Consider the following 27,592-nt stretch of genomic DNA (forward strand, 5'->3'; position numbering starts at 1 on the left):
GTTTGCGGGCATAAAGGCTAGAAAAATAAATTTAGTATGAAGAATATTTGGAATGGGCGCATTGGGTGACTGTTGATAAAGACTAACCGGCAATATCATTTTGTTGTCGTTGTAAAAGTAAACATAACATGGTCTCCAATTGGTCTTCCTTTTCTGTCGTTTAAGCTCACATGAGCACAACGTGCTCATGGTGAGCTTTTGTGATCGCCTTTTGTCCGTCGTGCGACGTTCGTCGTCATCATTTGCCTTGTTTGGTGATAGTGGTATTATGTCATGTTGCGTATCGACTTATGTGCTCTTATTTTTCAATGAGAGCGAATACTGTACTCCAATGTTTCACAGGGAGAAAGGGCGCACAATTTATACATTGTCCCCGGGCGCCGAATAATGTCGCTACGCCTCTGAGCATGCGAAACATGAACATATGCTATACCGGATTCAGGTTTAACTCTTTACAAGGGGTGTTCATTTGCTATATCAATATCACGTATTTTGTTTAAACGTTTAAGTTAGTGTCGCATTTTACACAGTGTAGTTTTTTTACATGTCAAGCGACGACTGACTCATCTACTTCTACGAACAGCTTAAATAAACTTGCCTTCCGTGTTACTTTCGTTTTTAGGTTATAAAGAAAGAAAGAAAATAAAGAAAAGGTATGCAAAGGGTTGATTTCATTTTTATTTGGGTAAACAAGTGTACGTGAATATAAATAACAATCTATTATGATATCATTTTATGTGTTATTTTAAAACTGAAATATGTTTAAATGGCGTTTACTTGTATGACCTAAATAAAAATAAGGCAGAATGTTGATATTTACAGGCATAATGTTGACATTGTAACAACAACAAGTCCTTATATCATCTCACGGCACATGTTATTACACGATATTATTAACCTGGTCCTCATGGATATTCCGTTTACATCCTTAGCCGATTCTAATGTTTGATAATTAAAACAGTGGATAAGTGATACAGATAAGTGAAGTCACCTCTTCATGTTCTTGTAAAGAACGATCACATTTCGGCATTAACCAAGAGTCTAATGTTAACATCACAAAGCCACTAGATTTTTGTTGTTTAGTTCGAGATGCGAGTTTGGTATTTTTTATCGTGGGTGTTCATAATCCAAATCAATTTTACACATTAAGTGTAGAATTAAATTCGTATAATCATGTGTAAAAATCCGCATAAACATTTGAAGCATAAAAAGAACCGTTTAATACCAAAACAACTTAAGTAAGGAATGATAGCTTATGCAAATGCACATTTTATGCTTTTATATAAACGATAACGAAAACATTAATCAAACACTTAATAATTTATATAAAATACTGAAATTAATTTACTATAATTATCCCCCGCCAAAGGCGGAGGGATATAGATTTGGGCTTATCCTACCGTTAGTTTATCTGTCCGTCCGTCCGTCTGTCACAAATCTGTTTAAGGCTGTACCTCAGAAACTATATAAGATATCAACATGAAACTTTATGAATGTATTGATATCAATGTGGAGAAGTACCGTGCTCGAGAATTTTGACCATTCATTTTAATTAATAAGAGTTTTTGCCTTTTTAAGTTTGATGATGTTTTAGGGCTATATCTGAGATACATGTATCATGCAAGATTGCCACATGGGTGTCTGGATTTAAATGAGAAGAAGTGCCATACATAAGGACCATAGCCCTGCACTTTCTTAATTGATAGTTAATATTTAATATTTAATAATGCCCTTTGTTGTTTTTGTATAATGGTACTTTTCATGGCTATATCTCAAATCTGATATAACAATTTAACATGAACCTTCATGGTGTGTAGAAATCAACAGGAAGAAGCTCCATGCACAAGAACCGCAAACATGCAATTTCTTAACTTATGAGCTATTGACCGTTGTTGTGTTTGTATGATGTAACTTTTCAAGATATCTCAGATACTATATCTCAGATACGCTTCAAGATGTTGTCACGAAACTTCATAAGTGTGTAGATATCAATGAGAAGAATTGCAATTGATAAAACCCGCTAAAACCAATCACATTGGTTTCCCACAGTTTCTACTGCACTACCACAGCGAGAGGTTACTGTTATGCCGCTGTTTGTATACATCTTTTCCACGAAAGCTTTTGTTTTATGTTGAAAAATTCGCTTTATGAAATATAAATATTGGAAATGCTAGATATTTTTGGTTATTCTGTACTTAATGTAAAAACCGTTTCAAATGTTCATTTGTGTGCTCTTTTGGGATTTACAACCACCATTGGAGTAACGTAATTAATCAATACAATTAGAGCCTGACTGATGAACGTCTATGGGTCTGTTATAATACTGACTCGTTCTGGCTATCATCATAAGTTTTTGTTTACTTACATCATACTCTGGCAGCAGCAGGCATCCATGAGACCGATGACCTCGTTTTATGTGTGTGATAAGTACATAATATTGTGCCTCATTTAATTTACAGAAACGCATTTCTTTTAAGTTAAACATGCAAACTCGCAATCGTAGGAATATTAACTGGGCCTAATCGATGAATAAGCTGTAAATTTTAAACCGATATAATGGAGCAAGATAACATGTCAATACAACTTTTTGTAACGAAATGGAGACAACTTTAATTCTTTTTGTGATTGTTTAACGACAGTAAGGAATTTTGTATTTTTTCTTAAGTTGGAAACTGCCGTTTACCGGTATGTCATAAAGTTGAATAAGAAATCGCAAATATCGACCTGTTTGTAATTATTCACCGTATCAATAATCAGAACTCCTATTATCTTTACATATAGCGTGCAATAATTTCAGTTCTCCTATTTAAGAACAATTAAACTATATAAATATTTTCAGTCATTATATTCCTGTTGCAATCCGCTATTCTATTGTTTAACGCAATTTACAAATTACCCATGCCATACTAAACGCAACTTTAAAAACACCTGAAATGAATCAAAACGATAAGCGCAATGCCTCACACTACGCCAAGAGTTACAAACAACGCACATGTGTTAATTAGCATAATTATGATGTCTACTTCTATTAAAAAAAACACTTTTTAACTGGTGCATTTAATACTTTTGTTATATGGTCATCACTTGAAAACTAACAAAGTTAAACTTCGTTTGCATTAGATGGAGATTATTCTTTTAATTGTCGCAAGGTTCTGGATGTAAACCAAGTGATCAATTAACATACAGTAAAACATACTACAAAATCACAAGCAAATGGCAAACGCAAACACCAAGATTTTTAATTTAGCACAACGTGTATACCTATAACGAAGTCTAGCCATAATAGAAAATGAGGGCATTTACGATACATTTAATCAAGTTGCAAGTTTTATGACGTTGCAAACGAGAGCGGAGCGTCATTTTGTTTCTGTTATGCATTTAAATATCAGGCATACCGTATTGTTCGGTTTTGAAATCACGACAAACAAAACAATAATTATGCAAAACATGTCATTTTGCATGACCTAAAGTTGTTGTGTTTGTATTACCATTAGTGTTTTGGTAAATAATAGACATTAACATTTAATGCATTTCGTGTTCAGGTATTTTAAATAGTATTTTGAACAGCAAAGTTGTAACGAACGAAAAACGGGCGTATTTTGGTGTTGAATGATGGATAATTGTCTGCTATCTGCTGAGAGGTACTAATCAAAAGTAACATATGCTCAGAAATTAGGTATAGAAACAAGTATGTCATTCGTACTTATTATGTCTTTCCATCAAATATTAGTTTACAACGTAACTGCAAAGTAAAAATATTCAAAAAGCAATCATAACTTAAGAAAATATATTGATTGACCCAGATCGCGTTGAATTAAAGAAAAAAATCTGTCTTCTTGTATTGTTTTGATTTCATTTCCAGAATGACTTTTGGGACCGCAATTATTATTGTAAACGAAGATTGCAGAGATGAACCAAAAAGAACGGGCGCTAAAAAAGATGATGAAAATATGAAAACGATGTTTACAGACCTTGGTTTTGATGTTAAGCCGCATGTCAATAAAACGGCCTCGGAAATAAGAACAGTATTCAAAGAAGGTAAATACCTTTAATTATATGTTATTTAGTGCATGACTGGATAATTATTGTAAAAATATCCCGTTTATTGTCTTTGGTACAGATGCAGATCTAGCATTTCATCATTTTATCATAGAGATTTATGATACATAAACTGGACTGGCATGTGTATCTTTTGAATTGATTAGATATTTTATTGAACGTATAGGCGATTAACGTACACCTGAGTCTACGTATCCCTTATAAAAAATAATTTTAAGGGATTGGAACGAATGCTTGAAAAAATATTCGAATGTTTTGTTCATATTAGGATAGAAGTTTTTAATAATGGTACGTAAAAAGCGTTTCAATAAGTACAGTGTATGTCAGTAGTATAAGATAATTACTAACATTTCAGGCCGCCTGTAGTTCGCGACTGTTTTGAATTATTATTGCGATGAAAGGGGTTTCATCAATATCATCATTAAGGTCTATAATAGCAAGGGTATAATGCACGCCGGACTACGCAACATAATCTCACGTGACCTGTATATTTTCATTATTAAGAACACGCACAAGAATAAACTTCATGTCTTGTTAAGTGGTGCAACGTAGTTGTTTATGTGTGTATAATTTTAGAACAATAAATACGTTTAACGGCATATATATATTATGTATTTTAATACAATGAACTGTGAATACGTGTAGCATGTTTTCTCATAATAATCATTTCTGTGTCATCTAAGTTAAATGCATGTAGTATTTAAAATTTGACTGTTTGATCTTTTGTTTTATTAAATGCCGTCGAAACTATCTATTATTGGAATTTTCGAATACTTTAATAACCGAATATTCGATTGCAAATTGTGCTACACCATAACATCTCTACTGTATGCACATGTTGTCTGTGTAATTTCCTATACACTCAGCCATATTGACATCATTTCAAACGTAGAAGTATGATTGTTTTACACACTTCGTACACTACAGCGTCTTCAATACAAAGTGACATCATCGTGTTCGTCATTAGCACGCATGGAGAAGAAAGTCACCTTGAAAACATCAACTCTGACGGAACCAAGGTGTACGATCAAATGATTTTCGGGTGCAACGGAGAGACAGTATCCGTAAATGAACTTCTCAGTCTGCTCGATAATGACGCGCTAAGGGGGCGAACTAAGCTGTGTTTTATACAGGTAAATGTTTACGGCAAATTATCTTGAGAGCAGGAATTTATGATAGTGAACAAGGATTATTTAATTGACGGTTATTACTGTATATTGAAAGAGAATAGCGATAAATATTGTTCACTTGCATGTATATAATTAATTAAATGCTTGTTTTTGTATACCCCAACAAACGAAGTTTAGGCGTGTATATAGGAGTGAGCTTGTCTGTCGGTCGGTCGGTTCGGTCTGTCTGTCTGTTGGTCCGTTTTAAGTGTCCGCTCTCTAATTCAAGTTGTTTTCATCCGATCTTCACCAAACTTGGTCAGATGTTGTATCTATATGATGTCTACGTCAAGTTCGAATGTGGGCCATGCCGCGTCAAACACTAGGTCACGGGGTCACGTAGTGCGTTTTAAACATTCAGCATGGTGACCGCTCTCTATTTCAAGTAGTTTTCATCCGAGCTTCACAACACTTAGTCAGAAGTTGTATCTAGATGATGTGTAGGTAAACTTCGAACATGAGCCATGCAGGGTAAAAAACAAGGTCACGGGGTCACTTGGTGCGTTTTAAATATTGATCATGGTGTCCGCTGTTTTATGTGTAGACAACATGCAAAATATTCTGTGTCAATGCGGCATATGGGGGTATTCGTCACGTCTGTGACAAAGCTCTATAGTTTGTTATTGTTGTTTTCAAATATCAACCTCTTTAATGACACACATGTTTAAAGACATCATTAAATTAATATCATAATATTATAAAAATGTAATCGAATCCTGCTGACCGCGTGTATCAAAACATGTTTGTCGCTGTATGTAGTTTTTTCTCTATATATTTGCATAAAACTCGTGAGCATGGGGACATGTAGTGTATTGCAAAGCGTCTATACCTTTTTTTTATTTATTTTATGCTGTTGTATATAAACATTTTTATTTATTTGTATGTGGTTTTCTTTTCACAGTGAGTAATCCTATATTCCACATTGACAATATATATATATGTAAATGGGAATATGTGAGGGTATCATTATCTTTATGGGAAATGAGAAACACGATAATGTACCTCGTTAAAAGTTAATGTCTCTTTTAACTTTTTAACAATATTTACCGAACCTTAAAGGCCACAACATATAATGATATATTATTCGAAAATATTAATAAAAATAACAAAGTGTGGACCAATAACGCTCACTTATCCAATACAATTTTTAAAAACAATCATATTAAACTAAAGTGACACTTTAATTAAGATATCTAGTTGATCATGGATAAACAATCGTAAATTTATGCTTAGGCGTGTAGATCAATCCGGAAAGGTAAAAAGGCACAACAGGTGGATCTTGGCGTTACTGTTCGGGTTGCGGATGCAAAAGTTGATGACAAAGCAAACGACATGGTGCGTGACAAAGCAGACGACATGGTGCGTGAGGCTTAGAAAAGTTATTCACATTGTTAGGCAAATGTGTTAGTAATCAATATTTTTTGCCATTTTAGTGTAGTCATTGTGTAGTGCTGTCACTTTGATGTTGATACAATGTCCGTTATATGTAACTGTTTGTTAACTGCCCAAAGGAGTCTGACAGTGAAGATGAGACAGACATAGGAGAAGGGGACACCGGAGTGATGCCGAAGCTCCCCGAAACAGAAATAGAACCAGACAAATCTGCGAGCGACTCTAAAAGTGACATAGCGCCAGAAAAATGCGATTCTGAGATTGCAATAGCACCTGTTCAATGTCCAAGAGATTGTCTTGTCATGTACGGTGTTCAACCACGTAAGTGTGCAATGATTGTTGCAGGGTGTCCGATGGCCAGATAATCTCATAATAAAACATGCTTTAGCATACTTTTTTATAGACGTTAGAATTAGAGACTATGCGGTAATACATTTTTGTCTAGATGATTTGCACAGTATATGCTACAAAAAATAATCGAAAATCACAGTTCAATAAATCAGCTTTTGGAAAAATCGCGATCAAATGATTAATTTTAAGAATAAATAAAAACTAATGATTGAAGGAATTGATCAGCAATAGGAGTGCCATAAATCATAACTTCACGTGTATATATTTTAAGGACCATATAAACTGTTGTTTTTTAGATAAATTGGCGTTGCGAAGTGCGACAAAAGGGTCGTGGATGTTACACTACATGTATGAAGAACGCAACATCCTAAATCAAAATGACGGAAATGTCCTTAAATACTTGACTACTGTCCTGAGTAAAATGGCTCACCATAATTCCAAGTATGGTGGTAAGAAAGTGCAGACCATGTATGGTGGTCAGAAAAGTGCAGTCCACGTATGGTGGTCAGAAAGTAAAACTTTGCGGCACAATTTATCATCGATTGACTCGCGAGGTTTTCATGAAGAAAATGTAATAACAGTTTTAATTGTTCGATACAATATGTATGATGGTGTGGTTGCGCAACAGTTTAGATAACAATTGTTTTGACGGCACAAAGCCACGCGACATGTAAAGCAGACGAACTAGAATTGAAGTAAATTGAAGGCGTTCCCCGTCGATCATCATTGACGACACTTTCTTAAAAGGTGATTATAAGAATTGACTTTTTTTTCCGCGGGCTACACCATGTTTGAGCTTAGTTGCATTTATATGTCGTATTTTCGATAAACGCTCAAGGATCATCATCGGCAGCAGCAGCAACAAAAACAGGATAATAGCTACATTCAAAATTAATATTCAGCATTAAGATTATTGTTTTACTGAGGGTTATGATGTGTTGTTTTTATCGAGAGATATCACATCTTTTGGGTTACATTAACTTTACCAATGTTTTACCGGTTTTTAATGGATTTTGCAAACTCAAATTACTTTAAGCAACTGATTACGTTTTACATTTTGACCGTAAACGATGTGCAAAAAGTTTAATAATTTATATAAAGAAAACAATGATTGCATACAAAGATAAAGTTAACACTAGAAATCCCTCCAGATATGGTCATTTTACTTTTAATTGTTGTGACTACCTTCAAACCCAAATGCGAAGCACACATGCAAGGGGATTGTTACTATTAAAGTACGAAGACCGCGGTAGCCAATTTAGAATTGAACAAAAATATCATGTTTGTGACTAACGTCAACCACACCTTTACCTATAAGCATGAAAACATATGTAAATATCATAGGCAGTTGATGGGTAAAGTAAATATGTCACCCCGCGGTGGACGGCATTTATCGACGGTTGAAATGTTTACTATACTCCGCGACAAACGTGCTTCTTCAAAATGACAAACCAATCGAACGTACTGCTTTTCTGTGAAAATCATGCGCCCATTAAAATCGATTCATTATATACATTTTGAAATGCGCCAAACTATTATTAGCTTGCACGATATGTTCAGGCTTCCTCGCGAGATGTATCCTGAAATAACTGCCAGATCGAGATATATTACGTTCCAAAGTCATGGCCTATTATCATTATGAGGATATGTGTATAGGAATATATACATATTTTTTAATCAATGTAGCTATTAATATGTGCATACTGTTGAAATTTGACCCAAATGAATATCGAGTGTTCAGTGGCAGAAAATTTTTCTTACGATACTAAAATAAGGTTTGCGAGAAGTTTAAGTACTTTTCTACGTATTCTTAGGGTTCACTCAGATTACTCATACCACTCATATTAAATTTTGAATCTAACAAATTAAGCGATCATAAGTATATAAATTCAAACGCCTTATTCGAACATGTACTAAAGAAGAATTTATTTAGTTCTTTTTTGTGTGAATAAGCAAATTAAATCAGAACTACCATATTCCATGTTGTTCAGAATACGAATATCTGAATTGTTATGTTCCGCGGGCTCGCCTGTTTGTTTGTTTATTTCATTGTTTGCCTATGTTTATGTATAATACTCGTCATATTCAGAAATCTTAATTGCTACTTGTAAAAACTATAATTATACGGTAATTATTAGATGATTAATTGCCCACATTTATTTTAGTCAACTAAAAATAGTGTTGTATCTTTATACAGATGTGATATACATGTAGACTTGCTTGATTGTAACATTTCCTGGCTTCTGCAATCGATGCAAGATATCTCTGCTATTTTTTGCTACTATTATTAGCTTAATAACCCACATGGTATGCGTAACATGAACAATTGTATATATTAGTTTATTTCCACGAATATCAACATCATGATAGCATCCCTTACACACAAATTATTTGTAAACATGTTTTTTTGCACACAACTGTTTTTTATCACGTTATATTGTATGTACACAACTTATTACTGTATGATCACTTTCTCTTTCCATGATATATCTATTATTTTATAATGGTTAAGTTTGGCTTTGTAATATGTACCAAACGTAATAAATTTATGTTATGTTTTGTTTGGGTATTAATCGAACAAATGCAATAGCGATGCTGTGTGCACATCCTTAGTAACGTCTCTTCAGGTGCAACTACAAAGATATCACCAAGCATGAAGTTGAACTCCTACTTGTCGCTTCAATATGTCTTAACTGAAAGCCCACACGCCTTATACGACTGTATTACGAGTCAATATGGATTCAGCTATACAGTCATTCGAATCAACAATTTTTTAAATATGGTTTCAAGAAATTAACCTACATTTTATTATCCTCGAAATGACCTTAGAATTTATATTCTCTTTTTCACGATAAGTGAAACAACAAAAGTCATTAAAAAGCTTAAAAACGGAGTCCTCGAGATTTAATGACTATTTCAAGTTGTCTGCTATATTAAACAATATGTTTGTAAATACAATAATTGTATAAATGGTGATAAAATATATCCATCGGTAATTGGTGAACCTTGAAGAGCTAATAATGGTTTGTATCGTATGTGATTTCGAAAAAAAGTATCCTCTTGGTAAGTACACACAGACAAGTGCTATTCTGACACATTCTGGAGTAATGATATTGTAACTCCAACTCAGCTTGATTCGAGACTGTTGTAATGAGGAAAGATATCCACAGGCCCCCAGTGGACCTAACTGGCAACTGCATTAGTTGTAGACGTTCCCATGCATGTACAAATAGTAGCAATCATTTTTGAGACAGCTCTACTTTCGTGGCTTTAAAAAAAAAGTTATGAGGGCTTTTTCACTTTTGTTATCAATATATTTAAAAGTGAATGCAGCATTAACTCCACATCATTTAATCTAATAGATATGCTGTTCACGGATGTTTAATCCCTAATCTGAAGCATGTTCAATGTGGCAGAATTTGCAAATATGATATCTAATTATAAGTAACTCATACCTATTGGATCAAACGATGGTAAAAATTTGCAGTGACTGAGTTATTGATAACTGAATTACATGGCTTCAAGAGTAAGTTCAGTTGAAATAACATTGTTATACTTGTATATTGAAAAAAATAACAATACACTAACCCTGATGAGTGGCGTTAAAGGGGCCTTTTCACAGATTTTGGCATTTTTTAACTTATTCATTAAATGCTTTATATTGATAAATGTAAACATTGGATCGTAAAAGCTCCAGTAAAAAATCAAGAATAAAATTAAAAAAAGGAAAAGAACATTGCCCGGAGCAGGTTTCGAACCAGTGACCCCTGGAGTCCTGCCAGAGTCCTGAAGTAAAAACGCTTTAACCTACTGAGCTATTCCGCCGAGAACACATGCTAAACGTATTTTATACGTTATATAAGCAATCTTCGTAGTTTCACAAAATTTAACGACAAAAACAGAACTCTCCAAATTATTCAATCGTTTCGCGTTGCAACGCTTTATAATTTTTAGGTTTTCAAATCGTCAAAAGATGCATAAAGTGGCTATATTAGAGCATGGTAAATGTTCAGTATTACTGTTTCCTCACAAATATCATAACCAAAACGAAAATTTGCGAATCTGAAACAACTTTTTTCAATTTTGTCAATTTACCAAAGCGTGAAAAGATCCCTTTAAGATGCTGACAATGTGCAGACACGTTAACTCATTTATGCATAACGTCTAGAAAAAAGGCCTTGTCAAACAGCGCAGACCCTGATGAGACGCCAAATGATGCGGCGTCTCATCAGGGTCTCCGCTGTTTGCTTAAAGGAATTTCTGTAAGAAATATTCTAAATATAGAAATAATTATACTAGCCACCCCTAATTTGTGAAATAAATTGATAAAAGTTAGGAGGATAGGAGAGTCAGTTCGGCATAAATGGGTTAAATGAATTGTCGTCGTGACAAGAATCCTGCCATGCGGCATTGATACTAATAAAATGACCTTTAACAAACAAAACAGATATAGTTTTGACATTTATTTAATTGAAGAGCCCATAAAAGCGAATTCTTTTTTATTGCAGTGATTTTACTTGCCAAAAGTTACAGTCTCTTACATGTTGTTTCCCAATTGCAAAAAGTAAACAAAGGCTTCTTCCCAATTACAAAAAGAAACCTTTTTCCGAAAAATCGGACCAAATTTTTCTAAACAAAATGCCAATTTTTTCCAAAAAAACTAAATAATAGCTTTATAAGATAAATTTTAAAAAGGAGTAAACATGCACTTATAAACAATTGGTATACTGTATAACTTATAATCATATCAATTATGTTATTTTTTCCGCAGTTCATGGTATATCGCGATATATTTTCCCAATAAAAAAGGCACAGGCTGTAAAATATAGTCAAGTCATGATCAAAATTGTATTGACAACATAGTAGACTTAATTATAAGGTTGTTTCACCGGTACCAGCTGAATAGAATTATATTTTAAAAGTTTCGCATAATACATACTGGTAAATACACATTACTTTATTTTAAATACACGCTTAAAAATGAAGCAAGATTGAACGAACTGGATGCAAATTAAGTTTCACAAAAAATGCCGTTTACAACTTATATGATGAATTATTTTAATTAATTATACTTCTAGCTAACGATCATTTTCGTGAGATTTCTCTGTAAGGTACCATATGAAGTCATCCACATTTACATATGGTGTGACTTAGATACAGAGCATACGAGAGTTGAACAAATACCAATTTTAAAACTCAGTGTAGCCTTGAAAGGCTGCTCGAAATAATGCCTGTATTCAATTGAATAATTATGGCCAGTGAGCACTCGTAACGATAAAAACAGTCCTATTACATTTAAAGTGAGATTATAAGATGTCAAATATTTATGAATTTATATAAAATGTGTATACAACTTATTACACATATATATATTTTAGTTTCCTACAACGATATATATTCATACGACACACGAACACTAACTCCGATCCTAATAAAAAGACGAAGGCTGCGGTTATTGTAGGAAAAAATGTACGAAATATCTTGGTCACAAACGGCTCGGGGTCGGGGGATTTGTCTTTGCTGCATTTAATGAAATTCGTCTTCATTGTATAATTTTTCTTGCCTATTTCGTGTTATTGTAACATATTTTTATCAAACACATATAAAAATCGTATAATGTCGCTTTAAAGCTATTTTATACATATTTTCCTACATCGAAAGACCCAATTCTCATTTAGACACACTTGCGTCCATTCGAGAATCTGTCTATGAGTAGATTGAACCCGGCACCTCATCACATTAACAAACACCACCGCGACAGGCATAGTATAATTATATATATATTCTGATGATTCAAGTAATAGCTTGTACATACCTGATGTATTTAAAATTGTTTATGGTACGGTCTTAATTTTTTCAATGAGTTGACTGAATACATCGACGCCTTAATGGGTAATGTTTTGCTTCCGAGTCTCCTAAGATCATTTATCAGACGTTAACGTCTTTTTTATATGGTAATACAAGGTCATCTGCTTGTCGCTTCACACATGCACCAAGGCAATCGGGGGCCCCTTTTCCTTGTCCGGCTTCCCAAAAGTTCCATGTAGCCGATCGGGTTCCCTAATCGTGGACAACTTTAAAAAAAAATGAAATTACTCAATAAAACAGAACATTTTTAATGTTAGTGGTTTATTTTTCACACAGTTATTCGGTTTTGCAATTTGTGTGTAATTGTTATCATCACACAACAGTTTGTTTCTTACATCGTCAAAACTGGTGACACGAGGATATAGTTTTGCCCACATTTACATTGCTTTGTAAGTGCGCCCAATATCAATGAACATATAAAATAGTGTATGCTATGATAAAAAGATAAACGTTCTTCGGTAATGACACAAACATATATGTATGTTTACAAATGATATTTTACCTACAAAACTGATGCGTTACTAGTCCTCTTCTTCGCTTGTAAATATTTTGAAATATTGTAACTTTTTAATTACGTCATGCGGATGTTATGATTTCTGGGAAAGGTTTCAGACGCTGCGGTAATGACAAGTAATCTTGGATGACGAAACAACTCGTCTTACATTCTTTTGGAAGCTTTTACACCAAAACCATTGTTAAATTATAGTTTTGTATGTTGTTTATATATTACGTAAAAAAAGCAATATAAATGATAATTACAAATATGTGAACAAATTTTTTTCAAGTCAGTGTATACATGGAGACTTGGGTTTTTTGTAACAAAGGGACCAATATCTGGTGGAAATCCTTAAAATTATAAATTGAATAGAGTCTAGTTATTATTTCTGGCAAATGACTTATTTTAAACTAGCTGACGATGTCATTGAAGATATGTGCAGTTGGGTATTTGTTTAATCACCCACTTACATTCTTGTCCATTTTTTTACCTCGTGTCCATAGAAAAAAGATGTTGTTAATCTACAAAACTCCTTTACCAGAAGGACGCATTGATGTTTTTTCAATGTTTTGATAAAACACTTTTGTACGATTTGCTGGATGCCGGTCTCTTATTTTTAATGTGATCTTTTTTGACAACTTTTCAAAACAGTTCGATTAAAAGGTCAATAAACGGCGTATGAAAAAACATGACACATATTCTTTTCTTCCTTTTAACTCAAGCCTTGTCCAAAGTCTACAAAAAACTACATGAATCATCGTGATTACACCTCAGAGATCCTAAACAAAGCGTTTGAGTGTGTCAATACTCACGCATGAACCAATGATATTTTTTCAAACATAAATAATTGATGTTAGATGCTTGCAGGAATAAGATTTAATGTTTAAGAAGACATTTTTCTTTTTGTTTTAATGGATTTCTGTGAAAATTAAATTTTTATGATTATTTTTTTTAAAAACATAAGTATTTGATGATAATTTAGGGCAGAGATAGTATATAGGGTCTAAAGCATCGTATTTTTGTTTTAATAGGTTACTTTGAACATTCTATTTTTTATGATTTTTTTAGCATTAAGGGGTTGTTTTTTTAAGACCAAAACTGGTGCTATGATAATAGTGGATGACATTCACTTGACCAAAACATTTATAATTGTATTGTTTATTCTTGAAAGTGTATCTCCGCTATTCACTAAAAATACCGCTTATGATCAGAAAATTCATATCAAATGATGTTTATATTTTTTCAACAAGCATATATCTTTTTTCTTTTTATACAGCCCAATGTTCTTCTCAGCCACTTAAGGGTTATATGTGTCGTGAATCATATGATCGGAAAACATTTAATGTTTGTTATAACTTTAAAATAATTTAATGAAGTGATGTGGTTATTCTTTGATAAACCAACATACTGATCAAAAGGGAATATTTTATTAATTGTTTGCATTTTATATTAAATGCGTAATCTTTGCCTAAATGTATTTCAAACTATAGAGAAATCTATATAAAATTGACGACTTTTGTAAAAAAGACAAAAACATTTATGTTATAGAAGCTTCAAGATAAAAATAAAAAAAATACAAGTTTTAACGGATATTGGTAATAATTTCCAATATAATTGAGTGACTTAGCTATTGGAATTGATGAAACTATCAGATGGAACAAAAAACTGAAATATTATTTATTTTTCAATATTTTATGCACTTTAATTGAGCCTTAATGTGTGTTTATAAGCATTTATAGACAGTGCCCCTCACCAAAATCAAGGACATAGTACTTGTTATTCATTTGTGTAATGTTATACAATAATTTCCTGGTAGAATATTTGAAAAAAAAACATTAGAAACGAAAACTTGTCAGGTGAAATTTTCAATATGGTTACGGAAATTACCGATCGTTGGTTTCCGAAAAACAATGTGTCGCGGTTTCCGAAAAGTACGATGGTTGCACTCAAAGATATTAATGTTTCTGACAATTACTGGTTGATAAATTAATGATTTTGATTCTCATTTGATAATTTGGTGATTTCAAGGCTGATAAACTTGAAATATGCAAGCTATTCTGTCTTTTATCATATGTCTGTTGATACATCTGTACAAACGGTAATTTCCGTAAACACTCGTTAATTTGTAGCAGACGGAAGTTTAAATCAAAATTCTTATGTTTTACACAAATATTCGCCCACATTCTTGCTAAATACTAAAACATGATTGATTTAAAAGTAATATTGCATTATTTTCAGCCTTGAAAACTGTCTATGACCGCGTTAAAAAACATAACAAACTTTTTGGTTTACCATTTTTATTTGGACGCGATAGTGTTGCGAGTTTTGCATGTCAGTATGAACTTAGCTACGCTGGGCGGAGCGTCATGTATACAATCGATATTGGCCAATGAGAGTGCACGCTTTGCATAAGCGACAGCACTCGTAGGCCTGAATTACCTGCAGTAAATGTATGCAGACGACAATTGAGTCGGAACAGTGGTGTAATGGTAGATCGCTGGCTTAGTAAACGAGAGGACCCTGGCTCGAATCCCGCCCTGACCACTGGAATTTTTCTGAGCAAGAAATTTATCCCACATTTGCTTTTCTCGTGGAAATTGCGCATTACATGCAAAATACAGTTAAATCAGATATTTGACGTAAAGAATTTTAATAACTTAAAATTAAATTCCTTACATACCACTAAATTGTTTTGTCGAATTCTCAAATTGGCATAAATAAATTTGTAATCCGAAACACGCTTCTGAATTTTATTGTTAATGCCACATAAACAAATTTTAGCTTCGAATAAACAGTGCTTCGTGTATTTTTGCGGTTTCTTTGTCTCAGTAAAAAGCGCGCGAAAACTTTGAAGACGTGTACAACGTCACGTGAAATGTGTTGGTGAATTTATTGAACAGCAAGTCAGGCGACATACGTGTGTTCAGTTGCAAAACACCGTCTCGATTGGACATAATCTTATCACATCTTTTAATTGTCACATATGCGAAAAATTAATTTGCTACTTAAGAAAAAAGGCGAATGTTTATGTTTAAGAAATTCTTGAGTTTACTATTTAAAATGGAATATACGGCATAATCTGGCATTGAACAGCGACGAGAAAAGAAGTAAGTATGCAGTAATTGATAAGAGTTGCGCTGATACGGATGCTTTGGGGAATCGATCCAGTTGGGATTATGGGAGTCTATGCGTGAGAAAAAGTGTTCAGCAATGAAATAAATGTCGTTATCCATGACTTTATAGGTTTTTTCTTAAAGAGTCATAACGGACCAAAATAACGTCATAAGTAACGTACAGAGGGGGGTTATCTTTCTACGTTATGTAATTTGTCATGTCGGCAAAATTGTTGCTCAATAATTTAAAGAAATAATTAAAATATTAGATACACATAACACAACATGTACATGATTCTAAGCTAGTTATTCTCTAGCAAGGAAACCAACATACTAAAGATGGTTGCCATTGCAGGAACCAATTGCGAAAGAAAAAGAGACGTTATTTTGTCTCTCTATAACATAACTATTAGGATGAACAGTGCACCCACAATTTGACCCGTGCTTTAAGACACACTCTTTATAAATTTGAATGGGTTTTGTTCATTTCAAACGTGCGATACAAAAAGCTGTAACATAATTTTGAAAACTGAGTCGCGTCTAAGATTATGCAATAGCGTACAAATTCAGTGACTTCAGCGCTTTGATAACTTTCTAAATAGCTTCCAGGGAGTATGGCATTGAATGTTCCGCAAGATAAATATCTCGATTTAATTATTGGATGATTTCGGACGGTTTCATCCAATCAGAAATAGCTTTTAAACGTAATTTAGACCCATGTTAAGCGAGATAATAAACGACCACTTTTTGTACACTTCCATTTTGTGACATCACGAGTTGCCTCCCTTGTTGGTTCATGCTATAAGTGAGTATTATGCTAATCAAATATCAGTACGAAAGGCAGCCTTGATGTTTAGCGGGCCGATTCAGACTCTGCGAGCTCGAGTTAAAGGGCATATTGATCTAACTTATCTGAAAATAACATTGAATTTATTTAAAGACGAGAGATATCTAGTTGAACACGCGGCGATCTTTGCACAGGTTTGATACGGAATTACAAACAATAAACTAAAGGAGCTTGGTGCAGAATAATCATTATTATTAGGGAAAATTCTCATTCGATTAAGTAACTGCTGTCACGTGGATTTCTTCAACGATGGACAGAGCGTGTAAGCTCGATCAAAATGAGTGCGCTGGCAACAAATATAGAGAAAACATTATAACCTGTTGTGATCGAGCGATATTGTACAAATCAAAATAAGGTGATCGAAGAAATCGGTTTGTTTGACAAGCCTCAGTTAATGTATAATGCGATGATACCGGTATTCTACTAGAGCAGCGCACAGTAAACATAATTTCTTTGATAAATAGAAAGTCGATATTACTCAAATACGACGGACACTCAAGCGACACATAAAAGCAGATAATTGATTGGTCAGTAGAATACAAAAAAAATCTGTTTATTTAACCAGCGCACACTTCTCACCTTTTACAACCCCTTTCAATTGGTATGATTTCAGAGAAGGTGCGTCTTTCATGAGCCAAAAACATGGAAATGTCTGAGTCGAAATATCAAATGGCGGAACGTGCATGTTAAGCGTACCTCCGTGTCATGTGCCTTCCAATATTACTTCTGCTTTTAAAAAAGCCGGAATATAATCTGAGATGGAAACACGATGGAACGGGATACATTGTTTCCCTGTGAAGCACGAAACGAAGATTAAAGCCATTAAATCGGGAATTGATGGTGTCGATGCATATCAACAAAAAGAAATTGAAACGATCGGGAACCATCCCAGGAAAGCCCGAAGTTATGCGTGTACGTGTGCTATAATTAAAAAACTACATAACACAAAGCAACGCCTTGTAAAACCTAAACCCTTCACAAATTCATCGTGCATTGAATCACTGTCGCAGGATGATCAAGGGAAAGTAAACATGCGTAACACAAAAAAGGGAAAGAAGATCAATTCAACTAAAAGCCATCAACCAACCGACTTACTGCAAAGGGAAACGTATCTGATGATGAGAGCCTACCGTGATGAGAAAGTGTGCTTTGCCTGTTGACAGTTTTATCGCCTAAATAATTACAAAAGACATACGTTGAAATAATATCATGGGCCTGGTGTAATAATATTCCCACTGCGTTCATTTCAGTGTTCGACACTAACGGGAATCCGGTATTCCGAGACTCGTGGAAATGAGACTTGGACTCCTTGTTTTTTGGTCATGGTAGTCCGTTGGACTCCTTCAAACTCATCTTTGATTATAAACAAAATCCCTTCGTTTACTTATTCGTTTCGCAAAATCAGAATGCGTGCACAAACAAAAATTTTACTAAGAATGGTCATTGTCGATCACTGTCCTTAAGAACTTGTAGTTGCATTTGTTTATTGTCTCATTTAAATTGTAATAATTTAATATTCACCATCTACATATCGCAGAAGGAAGTTTTTAATACCAAGTAATGACTTCACACTTCAACCACTGCTTGAGAGCTGTGAGATTTCTTCTTAACAAAGAAGATTTAGCCAGCTGGTCTATTGATAGTGAGAAGTGTGCAAACAAAACTAAGTGATGTCGGAAGCATATAGAAAACAAGAACAATACCATCATTTGGACTATGTACTTGAATCCGTACTTTTCTTCTTTGCTATGACAACCCCAGTCTATTCTACAAGTAGTTGTCAGATGATCCAGTGTGTATACTTATTATTATATTGTTATCATAAACATACTTTGTCAATTTTATAGTGTACATGTATGTAAGCAAAAAAATTAATTAAAAAAGTTTTAATCAAACGACTTGCAACGCAAAGGACCCCAGTAAATTAATAAAATCGTCGAATTAAAAACTTAATCACTGTGCTTTGTCATAGCTTTCACACATGTACCTAGCAAGAGTCCTTCTAAGATCAAATTAGCACAACTTGCTTAGAGTGAGCTTTTATGATTATATTTTGCCAATTGTTAATCATCGTTCCTGCATTTCCCGTTGTCAACATGTACATTGTAAACAGTCTAGAGAATATATGTATTTCTAAGATTGTAAGAAATCGGTCTAAATGACAATTGGGTAAATTACAAAACTGCGTTCAAAATCTAGGTTGCTATGTCAAATTAAATACAGTTTCTGAACGTTCCAGAAATTACATGTTTACCCAATCCTCATGAAACTCGATCAGAACGCATTTTCTAATGTTATATCTGCTGAGTTTAAAAACGATTTAGGTCTACTAAAAAAATGAGTGTATGTAGGCTAAGGCATTTTCCCCATGTTGGTGTAATGAAACTTTGTAAACAATCTAGAAGTTCAATGTTTTGCCAAATCATAATAAAACGATCAAAACAATTGCACTCATGATATTTCAACTGAATTCAAAATTGCTCTTGTCCGTTCCAAAAGACGACTTTAGGGGAAAAAAGTTTCGGAAGGGATTATATAAAAGTCATTCTTGTTGATCGTTCGGTTCGTCCGAAGTTTTAAAAAAGCTTTCTGAAATAATCCGCTGGGTTGAATATTGGCCCCTCCCTGAGGATTTCTTGCTGTCTGTATATGTTTGGAGCAAACATTTTAAACAAGTATTCTCTGAAACCGCAAGGCCAAGAGGTTTGGTTATTGGCATCTATTATTTTATTCTGGTCCTCTACCAAGTTTTTTAAATAAATATCGTCCCTTTTGTAAAAACTGGCTACGCCCAATGTTAATGAAATGTATGAAGACTTACATATTTGAAAAAAAGTTTTCTCACAAAACGATAGGGCAGGGAATTAGTTGTTGTTTAACATCTTATTCTGGTCCTGTAACAACTATGTTAAAATCATCCCTCTTGGGTTAAAATTGATCCCGCTATATGGATTACTTGTTTAATAATATATATTTAGTGACAACTTTGAAAGTATTCTGTTTCTCATCAGCAGTGTAAAAAGGCATGTTATTTGGCATTTTACTAAGCCCGGGACTCATGTTATTTATGAAGACTTGTGTAGTTAATAGCGCAAGGGTCAGGGTTTTTATATTTGTGTGTATAACTTAAAATAGTTTTCCTCTTTTTGTCTTATTAGTTCTCTCAAGTAATGTGTCTGAGGTCAAAACTAACAACACGGAAGTCTGTTGGACTCTTTCAAAATCATATTTGAATAGTTTGAAAACAAAATATCGTTCCTCGAGATCAGAATGTCTGCACTTTTAAATATCCGAAAAGTATGCCATTTATCATTCTGCTGAAAGACATCGACAAAACAAAAACAATCCAAAATTATGTATTTTGGTTTCTAGTTGCATTGCTTGCGAGTAGTGATACTGGAAACTCTCGAGCTGTGAATCAACTTGATTTTGGTCGTTTTTCTCAGATATTTGTGCTTAAAAAATAGCTTTCGCTAAAGAGTGTCTAATCACTATAAAATCATCACCATACTCGTAATTGTTTGCACATTGCATGTTTTACGGTCCCAATGCAATGAAGATGGGAACGACTGTGCATCAGTTGTGCGTTTATAATCCCACGTCACTAGTAATAGATACTTACAGGGGCTTTGTTGCAATTTTGTGGCTTTGTTATATTATGTTAATTATCACGGGGAAAATGCATAAAGCAATTTGCTGTTACGACCAATCCCGAGGTTCAACAAGCAATCATATATATATATACATGCATTATAGAAAATATTATGGTTTAAACTTACACTAATTAACTTAAATATTAATGACATTCCTTAAACATTATTTCAATCTTAAATAACAAATGACAATAAATATTAAACATCAGTCACTTTGAACTTCGATCTGAAGCCAAACATGAAAGAGGATGTATCAATTTTTTTGTTAACATGTGTTATAACCCCCAACACTACGGTATATAAAAAGTGTCATAAATTTTAGACTACATGAAGAATGATCGGCCTCCTCAATTTCAGAAAAGGGAGTACAAAGAACTCCTTACTCAGAATAGTTTGTGTCGAACACTGCACATAAGATTTTTTCATAAAAACACTGTCAATAGAGGAGATGCGTTTTATGCACCAATTGTTAATATACTTACCCTAAAGTTACATTTACGTTATATAGTTATTGTTTCTTTCTTGCGAGTTTTTTTTTACTCAAACATAAAAAATGTCAATTATTATTTTATCTGATTCTATGGACTTTCATTAAAATCGTATTTAAATACAATTCCAATGAGAACAATAAACTTTTTTTTCTAGTGATGCATACTTGAGTTAGTATTTTAAAAAAACAACAATGGGCATTAACGTAACTTTATTTTTTATTATGCGCGACTTTATTACTTGATGATTCCATATGGAAAAAATGGCACAAATTAAAATTTAAGTGTCTTCCCTGAACACTGGACGTTGTTTAGCTATTTCCAGCTAGTGCATACACTTTATCTACACCTCTGATAACAGCCAACAGAAGTCATAATTCATTTTTAAATTTACTTATGTTCTTCACACCGTTCGGTACTGGACAGTTTATTCACGAAAGTCAACTAAAACAATATAAAATTATTAAAAATAAACACATATTCTCAAAAACAGACATCATTTATTTTTTACACATTCCATGGTCTCGCTATCAAACTCAGTGAACGATCTTTTAGGGTACTTCGGTGTGACCCAGACTACACAGATGTGTAACCTATTATCGTCAAGCAAACTGATTCAATCTGTTGTCGTTAAATAAGAAATAAATATCAACGAATACATCGCTTTTAGGTTTTGTTTACTGAGTTTTAATTATAATAAATGCGTTTGAAGTTTAGTTTAAAACGCACGAATTTGTAGGTTTAGAGGACATGGATGATATTTTCTTTTTTTACAATAAATAAAAAAAAGACAGATTACAACGGGGTAAACAAATAACGTTTAATAACTGTTATCATTCGGAATTTACCTTTTTTTCGCGCATTTCTTGAACATGTACTGAATACTACATGTCCTGTTTACGTGGCTTGGTGATACCGCATATCAGTTTTATGCCTTTATCTTCGAAGGGTATATTTTGATTTAATATATCAAAAACGTAAGTTTGTTCTTTTCTTATATTGTTTGGAATAAATTAAGTTGTACAATAGCATACGATTTCAAGTAAACTTCGAGTAGTGAACTATTGCAAACTGTACTGACTTGTTTTCTTATTGCGGGTAACTACCTTTAATGTTTATGTAGAGCAAGTTACGAAGTGTTTGTTATCTCACATCATGAACCATCTGCAAGATATGATTGCTTGTAAACGGTGAATGTGTATTAACCGTTTTATGACTAATCGTATAAAGTTGGCAAATGAATAAAGCGTTTTATTGAGATCGCTCAGGAAAAAAGGAATGCTTTGATTACTTGTATTATCATTAACTAAATTTTAAATGTGTTGTATACCCGTGTTTAGTGTTAGAGTAGGCATACCATTAAACCTAATACGAGTACATAAATACAAATTTATATGTTGTTTCACTTCAAAATGCTGTGGTGAACATGGTCGTACTTACATGCTCTACAAAATCGAGTTTGTTAAGTCATTTAACTATTTATCCAGTCGTAGTGTTTTAACTTAACAAACATAATGAATGATTCATACATTAATTGCGTTAAGCAGAGGATATAAAGTTGCCGAATAATCACAAGATTTTGCGAACGCTATTATCATCGATTACTTGCGTGCACGAACACGTACTATTGAACATCGGCGAGGACACAGTAAACACATGCGATGGAAGGAACTGCACTTTTTTGCTTTTAAATACAGAAAACTATTATCAGTAAAGGCAAAAACTTAAAGTAATGTTAAATTAAAAAAAAAATAAACATATTCATATTAATAAGTAATTGTTTCATGCTTTTATAAATCACATTCTACATATTGCACGCGATTCCCGATGGGTAAAAGCGGTTACATGAGCAAAATGTGTGTTCTATACACTGCGGCTGATGTTTCAATACACAATACTGGAAGATAAATAAAAATACCTGTTTTTGTTATTTGTTGTGTTAAATTGTACATTAACTTGGCATTGTTTTTAGTTTTTTTTATTGTTTGATGCGATTTAACTTATTTTAAAAATCTTTATATTTAACTTCATAACAAAACAATCTTAAACATGTGACTTGCTAAACAGCTGTGTTATTGTTTGAGTAATTTTCAATCGAAGATACTATTGGCAATGTAAAGATCGACTTCGAGATTACTACTCACGTCTTTATGTTCCTTTTTGAATGCAATAACTTGACCTAGCAATTTGACTTATGTGATCTGTATCTTTGAAACCGCATTGCTCACACTAACTACCGGCCCTCTTGGTAAAGAAACAATCTTGAATACAACATGCTTATCATTAGATCCGCACCACGTCCTTTATATATTCAATTGTTTAGGTATTTTGTACAAATGCATGATCCAATTACATTCACCTTTGATATCTTAGTCTCGCAAGCGATAGGGTTTTGCTTGATTGACAATAATTTACTCGTATTTTATGCTAGGTTAAAACGTTCTCCAGATATTGTTTGGAATCGGGTTTCACATGATAAGATTATGTTACATTGGCCTATAAATAGTTGACCTCGAAATTCTATGTTGCTTGTCGAATATCTAGGATACTTATTTGGATTATCGCAGGTTCAAGCGTCATCTTGGTACCGTGTGGCCGCAAATTGATCTGTTAAAAGAAAAGTGTAATCGTTACAATCCCATTGATATTTCACCAATTTACATCGAAGTTGTTTGACGTCTACATTTCCTCCCAAATGACAAGCATAAGGATCACCATTATTGTATGGGAATATGCTTTGATAAAGTGTTAAGTATTTTTTTATGATTTAAGCCACTAAGACCTTGACCTTTGGCCTAGGGACCTCGAACATCACCTTTCTTCCAGTAATCGGCATTCCAATGATTTTAGTTCAAAGCATTTGCTAGATACCGTTTGAAAAGAAATTTGTACCAGCCCCTATGACCTTACTTCTTAACCTTGAAATCAACAGGTTCTTTTTTAACTCCCATGAAGCGACTTTTCCAAGTTAAATGATGTAAGTCGAAGCATTCTAAGAACAATATTGAAGCATATTAAGAAGAAGCCTTATAGTGTAAAATGTTCGTTTATATGGCTCGGGTGAGTGGCTAAATTTATGTATTATATAACAGAAAGTAGTATTTTAATATTGATAACTCTTACAATTAATTACACGTAAAAACATAAATTGAAAAGTGTTGATTCGACTTAATGTTTCGGTCTCCATGTGTCATATACGATGTAAGTAAGCGCACATGTTAATCCTTTACTTCCTGTATACCATTGGTGTAAGTATGCCGTTTTATTGACTTTATAACTGGTAAAAATTAATATTACTCGAATAGGTTTCAAGATGCCACTATGCTTACAGAATCTGTATATCAATTAATGCCACACATAATAAATAGAACATTGGTCGATGTCTAATTGTAAAAGAAAAAAAACCAAGCTCAATAAACTGTTCATATAATTATATAGTAGGCTATTGATTAGCCAAATGCTGCTGGGCAAATCTTGCACTTTTATATGCATTACATGGCAGCTGATGTTCAGACAATTCCAGACGTTCTTTTGTGTATAGCGCGTTACTACACACTATTAATGATAAAATGTTCTTCATTCTTAGTGTACTGTATGTGCATTCATGTATATATGAATTACAAGGCCCATATTCTAACACAATACAGTTAAAGTAAGGTGTATTTTCTTAGTGAATTCTAAACATAAATTCATTGATTGTGTACTGATTCGCGGAGTTAAGGCTAACGGATTAGTATAGCTGTATATTTATCGCATGCAGAAATACATTATATCTTATGCAAATATGTCATACGTAAGGATACCCTTACATTTGCCAACAAAATGACGTAACAAATAGTTAAGCACAACAACAATACAGTTTAAGCAGTTGATAAATACGAATAATGTCAGTATGAAAATTGATACCTCAACATCCAAACTTTCAATTTAATCAATTGTGAAAATTATCGAATTTCGATGGATCATTTAATATTATTAAAACTGTGCTCATGTGAGAGCTATTGTGCAACATCATTGACCGGCGTCAAGCCTTTTATTTTTGCCTAAGGTATATAAAACATGTATGTTGTTGCTGTTTTTTTCTAGAACGACCTGGGAATCTACCAACATTTGCAAGAATGTTAATAGTGTATTTTTTTAACTATTCAATTTACATGAATATCTGTATTAAGAAAGTGTTGGTGCAAAATAAGCGACAAATAACCATTAAACATTTAATTTTGCAAATAGTTCAAAGCAGCAACATAATGTCGGGTTAAATACACACTTCATGTTTTATTTTTTTTGCTACATTCGTTTTGACGATGTCGTTCTATAATGCTATGAACAATCTATGGAAATCTTTTATCTGATCAATAATTGGTTTTGACAAAAAGTTCACTGAAAATGTTATTGAGTGATAATCTACCTTATTACACAAATTGATTTTGATTGGTAAATAAATTAATACCTTGATGAGAAGCATTTTTTTTTCATTAACATATAATTATAGTTGGAAATCTTCATCTCTAAAAACTTACGATAGGATTTAAAAATAAAATTGAACAAACATAGTTGCCGTCTATCACACTTTTAAAATATTTGATTTTGTATCAAAGCTGTTCATAGAACACATTGAGATGTATGTATCCTCATTTTAAAGCACGTGTTTCCAGTATGACAAAGAAAGCACTAATTGTGGTTATCAAAGTTGTAAACAATCACAAGAAAAGGAATGGTGCAACGAAAGATATGAAGCAGATGTGTTGGATGTTTGGGGAACTTGGGTTTGATGTGATTCCGCGTTTGGACCTTAAAGTCCGTGGGATAGAAAAGGAACTACGAAAAGGTACACATAATGTTAGTAACAATCTGTATACATTAATCAGTAATGAATCATTCACTGCACATTTATGCATAACATTTAAATCCAATAAAAATAATTGGATGACATTCTATAAAATCATATATTGATATTATCAATACTAATAAAAACACGTGCAAAACACACGATCCATGCAATATATTTGCAGCATCCGTGTCATATTAAAAATATTTGTTCCTGGCAATTTGTATCTCATATGTTTAACAATTTAGGGTCGTAACGGTTTTTGCGTTTAAAAAAACATATATATGTTTATAATCGTAGCGTTCGTCCGTCTGACCGATATATGCTTTTCCAATATTTACTATGAAAGGTATTATTCCATATTTTGTGAATATTATGAAACTTGGGTGTGTACCTAAAATAAACACGACTTTGCTGTCAACGTCTCCGCGTGGTCAAGAAACCCTTCGAGCATGTGTGTATCGCAATCACTACGTTTCGAAATTATCATTATAAAAGAAAGGTTTATCTTAATGTTTTAGCATGTTCCGAACCCTGCGACTGCTTTGTGTTTGTGATAAGTTCACATGGTCGAGAGGTTCTCCTGTCTGGGACATCAAACGTGTACGTGTATGACCAGACCGTTTTGGGATCGGACGGAAAGACTGTCTGTGTAGATGATCTTTTCAAATTCATGGATAACAAAGTGCTGAAAGGAACCCCAAAGTTGTGCTTTATTCAGGTAATACAAACTTATTTTTGGTATGCAGACTTGGAACAGGAATGCACGAGTACTTATTTATTGGTAGCAGTTAATCGAAGAAGATTAATACCCAATCGTTTGGAAGTATTTGATGTAAACACATATATGTGTATGAAATTATCAGCTGATTATGCGGATCTATTTAGTTGAACACTATTCAAAATAATATATTTGATAACACATACAATAAATGACGTTCCATAAATGTCACAAACCAGTGGAATTATTCCGTGATATAATAATGTAAAACTTTCCATAAAAACAAAGCCCCATTTCATTTTAAGGGGCATTAGTTACAATGGAAGTTACTGTTGTTTATTTCGATGCAAATTTTAAGCTTGCAGTTTGTTATTTTGACGTTCGAACGCGCCCTTTGTGAATAGAATATAAATTGTACTATGGGTTCGAACGTAATTAACTTACTCGCTTTTCTCAAGATCAATACGATGCATCGCAAATAATTATGACATAATTTGTAATTATTTGACCGATCTATTTCGGTTTCGTTGTTTTAGGTCAGTGCATTGTTAACTTAAAAGGACTTTAGAAAGATTTATAAATTAAAGTTAAGTAAAGAATATCGAGT

At 33.3% G+C, this 27,592-nt stretch overlaps 2 protein-coding genes across 4 annotated transcripts in view; both read left to right on the forward strand.

Annotated features, from left to right (window-relative positions):
• Positions 1–405: 405 nt before the first annotated feature.
• Positions 406–27,592, forward strand: part of LOC127876164 (uncharacterized) — a 102,027-nt gene continuing 74,840 nt past the window's right edge. Inside the window, exons 1-6 of one of the 3 annotated variants that reach the window (XM_052421164.1) lie at positions 410–653; positions 3,863–4,038; positions 4,987–5,192; positions 6,462–6,587; positions 6,740–6,941; positions 7,268–7,655. In XM_052421164.1, the coding sequence (XP_052277124.1) occupies positions 3,864–4,038; positions 4,987–5,192; positions 6,462–6,587; positions 6,740–6,941; positions 7,268–7,608 (1,050 nt within the window). In that variant the 5' untranslated portion in view covers positions 410–653; position 3,863 and the 3' untranslated portion in view covers positions 7,609–7,655. Of the gene's footprint in view, positions 654–3,862; positions 4,039–4,986; positions 5,193–6,461; positions 6,588–6,739; positions 6,942–7,267; positions 9,531–27,592 lie in introns of those variants that run through there. The other 2 variants (XM_052421163.1, XM_052421166.1) reach the window with 2 other exon arrangements.
• The window catches only part of LOC127876160 (uncharacterized), a 103,522-nt gene continuing 98,322 nt past the window's right edge, over positions 22,393–27,592 (forward strand). The window contains exons 1-3 of the mRNA XM_052421150.1: positions 22,393–22,413; positions 26,079–26,264; positions 26,786–26,985. Coding sequence (XP_052277110.1) covers positions 26,093–26,264; positions 26,786–26,985 — 372 coding nt within the window. The 5' untranslated portion in view covers positions 22,393–22,413; positions 26,079–26,092. The remainder of the gene's footprint in view (positions 22,414–26,078; positions 26,265–26,785; positions 26,986–27,592) is intronic.

The sequence above is a fragment of the Dreissena polymorpha genome, chromosome 4, assembly GCF_020536995.1.
Source record: "Dreissena polymorpha isolate Duluth1 chromosome 4, UMN_Dpol_1.0, whole genome shotgun sequence".
Lineage (NCBI taxonomy): Eukaryota > Metazoa > Mollusca > Bivalvia > Myida > Dreissenidae > Dreissena > Dreissena polymorpha.